The following is a 14612-nucleotide window of genomic DNA, read 5'->3' on the forward strand; positions in this document are numbered from 1 at the left end:
TAATTTTAAACTATTGTAATTTTTTATTTATAAATAAATTATTTTAATTAAATTTTAAGTTTCATTTATTACATTTTTTTATATTGTGTATTATATTGTTAATCTTATACTATATCTTAAAATATTTATAATCAAATTTAAAATAAAGTAAAATAAAAAACATACATTTAAGTATACATTATAATTTTGTTACGTTAATTAGTATGATAGTTAAAATATAATATCCAATATAAAATTATTAAAAACTCAAATAAAATAAATTTAACATTTATGTTTGTCAATTTCACGAAGTATACCGCTAAAATAATAAATTTAATATTATAAGTAGTATAGTAGTAAAAATAAATAGTGTAATATAAAATACTTTAAAATATAATAACAAAAATAATATAAAATAAAATTTTCATATATTATTATTAATATCTTGATGTATAATGCAAAAATAATAAAATAATTAGTGTAATCGTTAAATTAAACAATTTAATAAATACTAGAAGTTAAATACCAAGAGTAATAAAAAATTATTTAAAAGTATAATAATGAAATTTAATAAGTATTTAAAAGAGAATAAAATATAAAAAGTTAAAAGTTAATATTTTTAAAATGCTACTTAAAATAATATTTAAAAAAATATTAAAAACTACTAAAAATTCTTATTTATCAAACAATTAAATAAGTTTTGAGCTAATAAAAAAATTATGAAATAACTAAAATAACCGCACATAATATATATTTGATTTATCGTTGTAAAGGTGTCAAATGGGATTTCACAGATTCATAGGCACCCAACACAAAAACTAGACATTTGAAGCTTTTAAAAAATGTTGATTTGAGTTGAACGCTATAATATATCACTATTAGATAATAATTTACGAATGTGATAATAGTGGCAGAACTTTTTCACTGATGGGTTAATGTTATTAAAGGTGAGGGTTATTTGATTCAGGAATAACATATCAAATGGAATTATGTTAAATCCTAAATGCATAGAAAGCATCTCAAACGTTCTGGTCTAATTTTTTTTTTAACTTGTTGACTAGCGAATAAACTTGAAAGTCTATTAAGTTTACCAAAGTCTATTGAAGAGAGTTTGTATATGAGTCACCTTGTAGTGGATAAGTAGATTCGTAAATTCGTAAGAGTTAGTAAATTAACTCAAGAGTTTGATAACCATGGTTATATGAAATAATTTAAGTTTTCAAGAACTAATATGTAATGCCTTGATTATCGATTTCTTAACGGCTCTTACACTACGACACATCACACGATGACATTCTACTCAATATCCTTGTTGGTCAGAACCCTTCGTAGGTAGCTTTTTTTGGGACCTCAACAACCAATTTTAACACTACTCGATTGCTCTCAAGATCATTGATTATCCACACAAATCAACATGAAACTTTTCAACATATTTTATCCCAACTCACATGTTTTCTAAGAAACTTTCTAGAAGATCACTATCTCATAACTACTTAAAGTCAAACACACATAACAATAGAGTTCTTAAGTGATAAACTACGAAAAAGTAGATACATCTTGTTAATATATGTAATATCAATTAATTCATTTAAGTCATCCTCAACTATATAGTCTCATATTTATATAGTCTATGGATCATTCTCATTTTGATATGATTCATTCGATATGTTAATATATCATTGATGATTTAATGGTAAAATTATATTAAATTAAGAGAAATATAAATATATGCTTAATTATAATTATTACAATTTATTTTCCGAGGAATATTTCACAATTTATAAAAATTAACTTAATTGAAAAAATAATGAAATGTCAAATACAATAGTAACAATTACAAAAATAAAAATGGATAGAGTTAATTACACATTTAGTTCTTTAAGAATTCTAATGGTGCCATTTTAGTCTTTTTAAATTCTAACTATGCCAGATAGATTCTCAAAATATCACATTTGTAAATTTAGTCATTCAAATTTTAATTTATATATATATATATATATGATATTATTTTATTAAAATGAGGAATTAAAATATACAATTATGATATTTTTTGTTGTCATAATATTGATATGAAGTATTTACTAGTTTTATTAATGACTAATATTTGTTAAAAAATCTTAATAACCACATTTGGTAAGATTTCACATCTCAATCACATTTTTTCCCTCTCATTTAATAAAAATAAAAAACTGGCAAATCGTATTTTTTATGAAATTAAATAGAAAAATTTATACATTACATGTAAACTATTTGTATTTTTTTTATATAAATTTCTGCTTAAACAAAAACAATGTTTTAAATCAATTTTTAAGAAAACTATTATTTATTTCTTTTATCTTTCAGATCATTATTTTAAAAAATAAACTAAGTAAACTTTTCTTAAAAGAAAGTTGATAGAAAATACACAAGACATTACTAAAGTGAAAGGACTCTTACCTAAGACAATCCCCAATAATAATATTTTTTCTATAACATGTGTATATAAAAATATATTTAAATATTCATTGACATATCTGTTAACACATTTATTAATATTTAAATTAAATAATTAATAATATATAAAATGATTCCTAGAAATTATAAAGTAAATTTAATACTCGTATAAGACATTAAACTATAATATATATAATATATATATATATATATATATATATATATATATATAGAAAAGGGTGATGACACATGACATACTATGTTTATTTCCTTAAAATAACTTAATTAATGCATGTTTAACATTTGTTTTATTTCCAATTGAATCTTAAACCAATTATTATAGTATATAGCAACCATGTAAATTGGAATATTTAGATTTTATACTCATTTTATTTTTTAAATTTTTTATATAATAGGTTTAAAAACTGTGTAAATTTATATGATATATTTTCAGTTGATCAAAATAAAAATGTGAAAATTATTTGATTATAGATATATTTTAAAATATAATAATTATTGTTAAAAGTAAAATTTAGGTGAATATAATTAATAAAGAATCATTTTTTGGTGTTTTTTTTTTTAATTTGCAAGAGGTAAACTTTAAATCAGTTCACATGGTATAGTTTACTCTTACATAATATATAAGTGCACAATTTCAATTGATTGTCCAATAAAACAATTTAAATCAACATTAACTTATCTTATATATTATAATTTAAAAAAAAAAAATTCATCATAAGTTTGTATATAAAGACATATCTACTAACATATATTTATTAAAATTTAACCTATATAATAAAATTTAAATAATATAAAAATTACTTTTATAAACTATAAAATATGAATTTAGTATCTTAGGTACAAGAAACTAAACTAATTAAAACATGAAAAATCCAATTAACACAATTAGAATATGATAAACTAAAAAACTCATAATTACCATTGACAAAAATACAACTAAGCCAAATAAATTATTCTAAAATTGGCAATATGTCCATCCATGCATATGCGTTCAAAACCGCTCCCATGCTGGAACACGGTCTTCGTGTGACTACAAAATAGTTGCTATGATACGTTCAGTCAATGCATTCAACAGTTACCTTGATACGCTCCAGTCAAAATTTCCATGCAATCACACTTAATAGCTTGAAACAGAATAAAGCAGATCATTTGGCATTTGCTTTTAGATAGGCCACACCCATTCCGTTTTTTTAATTAAGCACCAATTATTTAACCATTGATTCATCACTTCAAGATGGACAAAAATGTCAAACTATTTTCCAATTAACATAGCCACTGTAAAATCATCTTTAATTAAACTTAATAAACCAAACTCATTATTGAGGCTCATTAAACTTATTTTTTAAGAAGCATTAAACATTGTTGAGGCTCATTAATCAAAAACAGAAGCCCAAAAAACCAAGTAAGCCAAAACAACCTTCCTTGTTGTGAGTGAGAAACACACCAAAAAAACAAAAGAAAAGAACTTCACTTTCTTACTCCAACCCCTCAAATGGGCATGATCAGAAACCTTTACTCTCATTCACATCCTTTTCTTTTTCTCTTTACTGTTTTCTGGTTCCTTCTTCTTCCAATGACAGATGCAGATAACATATACTTGGTTTACAAGGGTTGTGCAGATAAGAAACTGCACGATCCATCTGGGATATATTCACAGAACCTCAAAACCCTCTTGGATTCTCTGGTGTCGCAATCTGAAAAAAAGGCCTTTTTCACCACAACTTATGGAGAAGGCCAGAATGTGATCATGGGTCTCTACCAATGCAGAGGGGACCTCTCGAACACTGATTGCTACAACTGCGTGAGCAAGATTCCTGACATGCTCGAAAACTTGTGTGGCAAGGTGGTGGCTGCAAGGGTTCAGCTTATAGGGTGCTACCTAAGGTATGAAATTGTTGGGTTCAAGCAAGTTCCTGAGACTCAATTGCTTTACAAGGTTTGTGGGGCCAAGGAAGAGAGTTATAATGATGGATTTGAGGAGAGGAGGGACTCTGTGTTTGGTATGGTGGAAAGTGGTGTAAAGAATAGTGGGAACTTGTTTTATAGTGGGAGCTATCAGTCTTTCTATGTGTTGGGTCAGTGTGAGGGTGATTTGGCCAAAGATGATTGCGGGGATTGTGTCAAAAGTGCCGAGGATCAGGCCAAAGCCGAGTGTGGTGACTCTATTTCTTCACAAGTTTATCTGCACAAGTGCTTTGTTAGCTACAGCTTCTATTCCAAGGGAGGGACCAATATTTCATCTTCTCCGGGTAGTATGTTCTTTCCCTTGTTTTGATGTAATTTCCTTCACAGGGATTTTTAACAAAGTGCTATACATGTTTTTTTTTTTCTTTATCTGGTGAAAAAAAGTGCAATGTAATTATGTGATGAAAATTGAGCCTAATTTCATTTGGGTATTTAGGAAGCGATTCATTTGGTCTTGGTAGATGGATGACGGAGCCTTTTGTTTAAGATTTGCACATTGCGGTTGTGGTTGTATGCATATTGTTGTTAATTAAGAGTTTATTAAAGCTTGTATTTTGTGTTCGATTGGATCAGGGTCACTGGACACGCAGAGGACTGTGGCTCTTGCAGTGGGAGCTTTTGCAGCTTTGGGTTTCTTGATTGTTTGTTTGTTATTTCTCAAGTCAGTGTTGAAGAAAAAAAGTGATAAGTATTGAGAATTGGACTGTATATACTTTATATATAACATCTTGGGGGTACACCAAAAATATATATAACATCTTAGGTGAATGTACTTGGAGACTCTGTAAGTTGTGTAGGTAGGATTTTAACATTAAGAGATCATTATCATAATTTATTGTTGGTATTTCATTATTGATACGCTGCTGTTGAGATGAGTGAATCTGATTTGTGGGCATGAAAGGAGAAAGTAAAATGTGGGTATGTTCAACAAAAGCTACAAAGAATCATTTCTACGTGTATGTATTTTATTTTTTAAATCCGTTCTGAAAAACCGAGTTTCTATGGTGCTCCCAATAAGTTGAGGGTTATAGGATTCAAACGTCTAAAATTATCTTTAATTATATTTTTTTAATTTAAAAGAATTTGCAATTTTAAAAAATAATAATCAAGGACTAATTTAAAAAAATAAAAAAATAATTAATGAGAAGATGATATATAATTTGATTGGTTAAAAAAATAACAATATCAAAATTCCTAAAATTATTGGGGGAAACCATAGAAACTCTTCCTGCTAAAAATAGTAAAACATGAGTCTAGCATAGTAGCATGTCTCATCCAAACACAGCAGACACATTTTCTCTTTGTTGATTCAGATGTCCCTTCTTAAGTATATATATATAGTTGGGCTTAAAGCCTTATACATATACTCGTACATAACAAAACGCTCTGTACACGCTCAACAGACAGCCGAACATGCCACCATGAAACAAAGTAAGAACTGTATCGTATCAGATTTTTGTTATTTCCGAGTAGAAGCTGTACAATAATATATATAAACATTTGGTTGCAGAGGCGCTAACCCAATACAGCAGATTACATCTCATCTAATTTTGAAATTCAAATATACAATAAATGAGAATAATAAACCAGATTATGTGACATATTACAGCAGCAACTCATTCCTTAATTCTGGGAGATAAACTGGCAATTTCTTCCAGATTATAGCAGTATCTCAATCCTTGATTCTACGACATTATTTGGCAATTAATTTGATCCACATTTACCTCAATCCTTGATACTGGTCTTACACTGACAATACATTATTTCTAGCAATTTTTATTTGTAATAAAAATAAATCATTAAAAAAACTCATTTTTCGGTTATTGCTATTCCATTATATATCTTTTTTTTGGGGAAAAATGTTATTCCATTATATATCTCTAGAGAACATGTGGAACGTCAAGCTAACCAAGAAGCAGATTGCTTGCCAAATGTAGACACCATAACCATAATGATCATCGCTATACCATTCTGTCCATGGCATTGTTTTTCCTAAAACGGTTATTGTATTTCAGTCCCTGCACAATTAATGTTACTACGATACCATGTGCAGGCATGGTCCAATTAAGCAAATAATTATGTTCATAATTATAGAGTTGCCCCTCAGTTTTCGTGTACTTTATTTGTTTGACTCAACCAAACCGCTTGGTTTATGTTTTTCTTGTATCATCAATACAAGAATTCAAACTCCTCTCCCTCAGTCCTCATCATGTCTCCCCCAACTTTTTATCATTCCTTTCTTTTTTGCCTTCACTGTATTATTGTTCCTTCTTCATCCAATGTCACTTGCAGATAACAGACTTGGTTTACAAGGCTTGTTCAAATTCGACCCTTCTGGGATATACTCACAGAACCTCCAAACCGTTTTAGTTTCTCTTTGGTTACAGTCTGAACAAAAGCCGTTCTTCACCACAACCTTAGGGGATGGCCAGAATGTGATAAACTCTAACAATGCAAAGGGGACCTCTCAAACTCCACTTGCCGCAACTGTGAGCAAGATTCTTGACATGCTTGAAAACTTGTGTGGCAAGGTGGTAGCTGCAATTGCAACTGCCAGGGTTCAGCTTATAGGGTGCTACCTTAGGTATGAAATTCTTGAGTTCAAGCAGGTGCGCCTGAGACTCAACTGATTTGCATGGCTTGTGGAGCCAATAAGGAGAGTTATGACGATGGGTTTTAGAAGAGAAGGGACTATGCGTTTGGTATGGTGGAAAAGTGATCTAACTCCATGTGGAGCTTGTAGGCCTTAGATCGTCTTCATCAATGAAGTCATTTTCTTGTTAAAGTTTAATGAAAGCGGAATGAAGAAGGAAGAAAAATGATTGGAGATGCCACTTCAAGGAGAAGATGAGTCAAGAAGAAGCTCACTACTATAGGAGCTCATGGATAAGAGCTTGAAGGTAGGAGAAGATAAGTGGAGAGAGAGGGAGAGAAAGAGCACGAAATTTTGTTCCTCAAAATAAGTCTCAACTTTGAAGTGTAATTCTCAAATGATCAAAGTTGAAAAAATATACACACATGACTTCTATTTATAGCCTAAGTGTCACACAAAATTGGAGTAAAATTTGAATTTTTATTAATATTTCACTTGAATTTGTGGAGTTAAATTTTGGAGTCAAAATTTCACTAATTATGATTAGTGAATTTTAGCTATGGTTCAGCCCACTAATTTAGGATAAGTGTGCTTAGGCGTTATGAGACATGTAAAGCATAAAGGACATGTGTGACTATGAGATGTAGCAAGCAAATGCTCACCTCCCCTCTAAAATTTAATTGGATTGGGTTCTCCCAATTCAATTAAATTTATTTTTCAACACACACATCAAATATTCACTTAATGCATGTGAAATTACAAAATTACCCCTAATATAAAAACTAGTCTAGGCGCCCTAAAATACAAGGACTGAAAAATCATACATTTCTAGGGTACCCTACCTACATTATAGAGCCCTAAATATAAGACTCAAAAATAATAAAACTTTAATCTAATATGTACAAAGATAAGTGAGCTCATACTTAGTCCATGTGCCTGAAATCTACCCTAAGACTCATGAGAACTCAAGGGTCTTCTCTTGCATCTCTGGCCCAATCTTCTTGGAGTCTTCTATCCAATGTCCTTGGGGGGTAGGATTGCATAAAAAAGGATGTGAAAAAAGGTGAAAACTTGTTTTACAATGGAAGCTATCAATCTCTATATGTGTTAGGACACTTTGAGGGTGATTTGGCCAATGATGACTATGGAAATTGTGTGAAAAGTGTTGAGGATTAGGCCAAGGTTGTGTGTGATGACTCTATTTCTACTGAAATTTATCTGCACAAGTGCCTTGTTAGCTATAGGTTTTGCTCTGAGGGAGTGTCTCCCATGTCATCTTTCACTTTATTTTGATGTGTTTTCCTATTCACACTATGGAATTATTAAAAGATTCACTCCAGTTTTTAATCTTGCATTTGTGGCAAAATCACAATGAACTAACAGGGATTTTAAGTTTTTAACAAAGAATTATACATGTTTTTTCTTTATATGTGAAAAAGTGCAATAATTATGAGATCAGATGTATAATGTGTATGTGTGTTTGTGAATTGATACAAGTTCTTATTTTTTTTGGATATTGGGACTAATTTCATTTGGGGATTTAGAAGTGGGGTTGAAGAAGGGATTCATAGTAGGTGGATACTGGATGAGGATTTCTTTTGTTTATGATTTGCACATTTCGGTTGTGGTTGCGTGCATGTTAAGTCAGAGTCTAATAAAGCTTGTATTTTGTGTTTGATTGAATCAGGATCACTGGTGCAACAGGACAGGACGAAGATCGAAGACTGTAGCTATTACTGTGGGAGTGTTTACAGGATTGGGTCTCCTAATTGTTTATTTATATCTCATAAGCCAACGTTGAAGAAAAAAGTAATTAATAAGTATTGAGAATTGGAGTAGATGTCAATTTGAGCAATATTAACATATTTTCTCACACATTTTATTATTAGTTGAAATTTATTGAAAACTACAAAAAGTAAAAGAGTCATTAAATAAATAAATTGGGATATTCATTAAGAAATTTAGTTCAATTGATTGAGTTACAAGTTATCGTGATGTATTTGATTCAAAAAAAAAAAACTTGCCACCGTGAAATTACTAACAATACATTTTTTTCTAACATATTTATTATTTAGAAAAAACTGTTAAATCATGAAACTCATTATTCACAAATGTTTATTTTAGTAAAACTCATTAAAATATAAAACAAAATCCGCACAGTTTCATAATTTTCATGAAATTCTAACAAATAATATGCAAGTTTGTTTTATTGGTGCATTACCTACCGCAAATGTTTTGAGAAGGAAGCCAAGGGTTACTTATGTAGTTAGATGCATCGAAACTCACGCTGCCGTAATTTGAACGCTTGGGAAAACAAAATAGCTGATAATGTTTGAAAAAAATACGTTGGAGAATATAATATCTCAACAAATAAACAAAGAAATACGTTAGAGAATATAATATCTCAACACTGGAAAAAGTTTCAAACATTAACGGTTGGTTCACTTGTGCTCATTTCTGTATTAGCCGCTGATGTGTGTAAATAGACCAATGAAATGGATTATTGAAATGCAACCTCGTGAATTGAAAAACTAAAATTTCGATTATTACTATTCCATTATCATTAGAGAAGATGTGGAACGTAAAGCTGACCCATGTATAATGGGAAGCTAACCGAGAAGCAGATTGCTTGACATATGAGCACCTTAATGATTTTCATTATGCCATTTCTGTCAAATGCTCCTCTGTAGGTTATTTTCCATTCTACAGGCACCATTGTTTTTCCTAGAATGGTTGTGTAGTGTTTTCCCCAATTGGAACAATCAGCCAACCCTGAAACTACTTCCCCGCCACCATTTTCTCATATTCCAAAACCTATGTGAACCAAACATGATTACATGCAGAGTACAAGAATCAGAAACCACCAGCTGCTGCTGGCTCTATAGTGCTAGTCACTATCAACTAGTGAGCCTGCAGAGAGAAATGAAGTGATAGAACCACCTTATCCTAGTGAGCCTGCCTTATTGAATCAGAGAAAACGGTTTGAACTTCAACAGGAAATCATGAGAGATTCTGGATCTAAAACGAAATGAAACTTGAATTTGGAATACGTGAGAATAACATAAAACCTAAAAATAGAACCACCTTATCCCAGTAAGCCACCATGTCATCTCAGTAAGCCAAGGTTGCCAGAGCTAGATCCAAAACTAGGGTGTTTCTACATGCTGGGTTTGGAGTAAGTCAACAGGAAGCTAAGCCTACAAAGATGATAACATTTACAGTACATATATGGAGTGGGTCCAAATTAAACAAATTAGTGTTCAGTATTTACAGAGTTTTCCCTCTGTTTTCAGATGATCATGTAAGTTTACCGTCACAAAATGCAAAGGCTAAGCACAACCAAATCATAAACTACAAACAATACCTAAATAAGTTCGATCTTCAGTACGAAACTACTCTAAACATGTGGAATACGATCTTAATTGTAGCTCAATATCATTCTAGATAGTATACGAATCCCATTCTCATGTTCATCACAAAATAGAATAACGCAGCACCAACATAACGCATGCTGAAATAGAATCATTCTACCAAGTAGCAGGTAAATTACACTCAACAACCCGCGTTTTAACAACTAATGACATATATTAATCGTAAGAATACACAAAACTCCTCCTCACAGTAAGGTTTTTATAATCAAAATCTAGAAACGGTAAAAAAAATTATTGCAACCGGAAACCCTAGAAGCAGAAGTTCATATAGCAGAGTGTCCAAACAGGGATAATCAGATCAGAGAGAAAACCTCAAATTTTATTTGGGGGCGGGGGTGCCGAGGAGGCTGGCCTGCTGGAGCTCGAGGTCGTTGAGCTGCTGCTCGCGGTCCATCTCGACGATGAGAGGAACAACGAGGACGAGGAAGGTGGTGCCGGCGATCCACGCGGCCTTGCCGGTGCTGCGGAGGAGCTTCTTGGCGACGAATGCGGCGTCGCCGGCGGCTTCCTTGCCGCGGGTGACGATGGAGGAGCGCGAGATCTTCGCGAGGACGGAGCTTGAGTTGTTGCTAGGTCTGTCTGGGAGTGAGACTCCACCTCTTCGGGACGCCATGGGAATGAAAATGAATCAATAAATCAATTAGGGTTCTTCGCGATTTTGTTCTGTTCTTCTCACCCTAATTCTATAGCACTCACTAGTCACTACTCTTCGCTTCTCCTTATACCCTTCTTACACCCTATAGTGACGTGGATACTACTACTATTACCGTGTGATTTCATGCCAAATTGTAATTTATATTTCTTGGTGTTTCTTTTAAAAATTATATCGCTGCACTATTTAAATTTATTTTTAGTAATATTTATTGAAAGAAGGGTGTGTTTTTATATATTACTATGAAATAAGTTTAAATTTTTAGAGTTATTGTGTATTATTCTATTGTAATTAAGAAGAAAATTGTGTATAAAAAACATTACAAAATAAGAAAATATATTCACAATAAAAAATAAATTGATTTTTTTATTATTAGTAATAATTAAAAGGAATTTAGGATCTTATATAAGAGATAAAGGTAGTATATATATATTTGGATCATAAAATTTAAACTTTTCATCTAGTATATTTTATTTTATTTTTTAATTATACTATTATTATTAAACTATTGCATAATTTTTTATTTTAATTTCTTATTAAAAATATAAAAAATAGAATTAAAAATTTTCAACATACAAAAAATTTTAAAATAGTATTTTTTTTAATTAGAAAATTGTGTGATAGTCTTATTTTTTTTCACTAACATTATTAATAGTATAAAATAAAAGAGAAATACTAACAATTCATCTCTCTCTCTCCTAATGGTTAAAATTGATTGAAAATTATAAAAATTATAGATTTCGGATATTATTTAATGATTATTTCTCGTGATATTATAGTTCATAATAAATTTTAACCAATAATAAAATGTGCATTAGAAATATATTATTAATCTCCATCGGAATAAAATAAAATGCTACATATCATTATTTGTTGATAAATATTAAATAATTCAAAATATTTCAATTGAAAAACCAATTAATAATTATGTATGCCAAAATAAACTTGTTAACAATTTTTAATACTTTCTTTCTATATATAAATACTTTTAAAGGTCAAAGTAGCATAAATTATCACTTTCAAATAGCAATTAGCTATCAATACCATGGCATGCCCCTCCTTAATTACCTAATGGCTAATGGAACCACCAGAATCCACTTTAAAATGTCATAGTTCTTATTAGTACCACTCATGTGATCTGAATCCTGAACAATCTGACCTACTCGGTGTTCAAGTAAAGAAATGTCATTGCCACTTTTCAGTTTTTTTACTTCTTCTTTGCTCATTTAACAGCAACGGCTTTTTGTTGTGCATAGAGGCTGCGCTATATAAACCACAACAAATTTCAACTTTCGAAGGGTTCCATATTTTCTCAATACCAAATCTATTCCAAACTCTAATTTTAAGCCGCACATATAAGTGAGTTTCCTTCATTAGTCTTGTCAATTGCAATAGATGTTTAGAATGTTTGGTATATTATGTTAGGACACACCTTATAATCTTAATATGCAAATTAATAAATTTCATGGCTTACAACAAAAATAATGATACATGTTTTCAGGAACTGATGGATTAATTGGAAGCATAAATGACTTGAACAACAGGATTATCTTTAGCTCAGAAAAAGAAAGATGCAAGAATAAAGATAGAAGGCCAAACTAAAGTTTTGTTTAATCAGGTGAAGGAAGGAAAATATCTAGTCAGGGACGATTGTGAGGCATCCAAGAAAGGCAAAGTTCCTTTGAAAGCAAGAGTGAACGTTAGATGCATTCAATCATATACCAATCTCACAGTATCTCCTCCCATTGAACCACCCCTTCTTGTGCATGTCATTGGCACGTTTTCTCCACATTTCATGGTATTTGCTCAGAATTGGCATGAATCTAACATGTTAGATAGGGAGTTTTGGCCCAACCAACCAAAAGCTCACCTTCCTCCCCTATGGATAATTAAAAAAACTACAGTGGGTAAAATAAGTAGTCACTCAATAGATATGAGTTCGAAACAAGTATAAGTATTTACATGCTAACATTTATTAAAAATGAAATGATTTACATGAGTGTGATATGGACACCATAGGACTCAACATGTCATTACTTTTATGGACAATAACGACAATTATTAATTCAAGTCTTTTTACCACTAGGAATTCAAGTCTTGCCTTCATCCATTTAGAATGATTAAAGGTTGACGGCTGATATATACACCATGGAATGGATAGAATGCTTCAATTCGGACTTAAACTAGACTCTCCATCACCATTCTTCTCTCCTTATTCTCCATTGTTGGAAGTGGTGCCTTTCACATGTAATGGAGGAGATCCAATGAGTTATGGGAGGAGCCAACTATAATATCCAGGTTATGCAATAAACAGTTTACTTCATTTGTTAAGGAAGACTCTATTAAAATATATTTTGAAGAAAACTTATGGTAGAAATTAATATTTTAGTTTGTTTTTCCAAATTTTATATAATAATGTTTAGTTTCATAAATTCAATGGACTCATGCACACAAAGCTGAACTTAGATGGAAGATAACAATTATAAGGACGATAAATAAAATAAAAACATAAAAACAAAGATATATGAATAGTTATTAGCATGTCTCAAAATTAAATTTATCTATTCTTTTATGTAGTATAAGTTTATCTCATAATCAAATATTAATTATAAATAACATTTAATTTTTCAAATCAAGTTATAACCAAATAAATACAAAAGAAAGATAATAAAGTCATTTGGTCACAAATATAAATATTTATGACCTTTAAAATAACTATAATACATTATAAAAGGAAAAGATATTTATAAAAGAAGAAATAACATCAATATTTTGTTTAAAGAAAGGGAAAAAATGTAATTAGTTGGATGATGAAGCCTATAAAAGAAAAATAGCATATTTTGAAATCATTATGTTGTGTTCTTGGAGTCACACTATAATCTCATGATGGAACATATCTTACACTTCATTTTTTTTTTTTGCACCATTTCACTCTTCACATTAACACTATTCACCCCAACCAATCCTAATAGAGTAAAATGATTGAGTTGCGTGACTCATTCACATTGCATGTTATGTATTGCATATACATCTTATTTTTCATTCATTTGCATTTCCTACTGTGTTGCAATTTGTATTTTAAAATTTTCCTTTCAAATTATTATTGTCCTACCATAAGATTTTTTTTCAAAAAAACATGTATTCATTTTGATCATACTCTTTTCAAGTTGTCTTTTGCATGAATTATTTTTTACCAACAAATTATTTTATAATAAATGTTATGAATTAAAAAGATAAATACACTCTTTCTTATAAGTATTGGAGAAGAATACCAACACACATTAATTAAAGTAAATAAGTAAAAGAGAGATAACAAGTTTTAATAATTTTAAGGATAATTAGAAAAAAAATACAAATTACTAACAAACTTAATACTACTAACTAAATTAATCAATTTACTTAAAGAGTATAAATTATTTTAAAAAGTCTTATATTTCAGCATAAGGGTAATATTTTTTTTAAAAAAAGGAATAAATGACATGCACACCTTTTTTACTTGCGTTTAACTCATCAAACAATGTAATATATGTTAAAAAAA

The 14612-nt window shown here is 30.2% G+C and overlaps 2 protein-coding genes and 1 pseudogene across 3 annotated transcripts; 2 read left to right on the plus strand and 1 right to left on the minus strand.

Annotated features, from left to right (window-relative positions):
- Positions 1 to 3819: 3819 nt before the first annotated feature.
- LOC114382020 (plasmodesmata-located protein 1-like) lies at positions 3820 to 5242 on the plus strand. Of its 2 annotated transcripts, none has more exons than XM_028341252.1 (2): positions 3820 to 4685; positions 4972 to 5242. In XM_028341252.1, the coding sequence occupies exons 1-2, from the start codon at positions 3926 to 3928 to the stop codon at positions 5091 to 5093; spliced, it is 882 nt and encodes a 293-aa protein (XP_028197053.1). In that variant the 5' UTR covers positions 3820 to 3925; the 3' UTR covers positions 5094 to 5242. The 2 variants fall into 2 exon arrangements, with proteins under 2 accessions (XP_028197053.1, XP_028197054.1); XM_028341253.1 differs by having other exon boundaries at positions 3820 to 4682.
- Positions 5243 to 5310: 68 nt separating this feature from the next.
- LOC114381728 lies at positions 5311 to 7117 on the plus strand (annotated as a pseudogene).
- Positions 7118 to 10384: 3267 nt separating this feature from the next.
- Positions 10385 to 11129, minus strand: LOC114381060 (mitochondrial import receptor subunit TOM9-2-like). The gene has a single exon (XM_028340236.1). The coding sequence runs from the start codon at positions 11033 to 11035 to the stop codon at positions 10742 to 10744; it is 294 nt and encodes a 97-aa protein (XP_028196037.1). The 5' UTR covers positions 11036 to 11129; the 3' UTR covers positions 10385 to 10741.
- Between the last annotated feature and the right edge of the window lie 3483 nt (positions 11130 to 14612).

This window comes from Glycine soja, chromosome 13 (genome assembly GCF_004193775.1).
Source record: "Glycine soja cultivar W05 chromosome 13, ASM419377v2, whole genome shotgun sequence".
In the NCBI taxonomy this organism is placed as follows: domain Eukaryota; kingdom Viridiplantae; phylum Streptophyta; class Magnoliopsida; order Fabales; family Fabaceae; genus Glycine; species Glycine soja.

Bases quoted from the DNA above. Each gene is read 5' to 3' on its own strand.
- LOC114382020 (XM_028341252.1), top strand. From the start codon at position 3,926: ATGGGCATGATCAGAAACCTTTACTCTCATTCACATCCTTTTCTTTTT. The intron at 4,686-4,971 runs GTATGTTCTTTC...CGATTGGATCAG, and splicing joins TATTTCATCTTCTCCGGGTA to GGTCACTGGACACGCAGAGG.
- LOC114381060 (XM_028340236.1), bottom strand. From the start codon at position 11,035: ATGGCGTCCCGAAGAGGTGGAGTCTCACTCCCAGACAGACCTAGCAAC.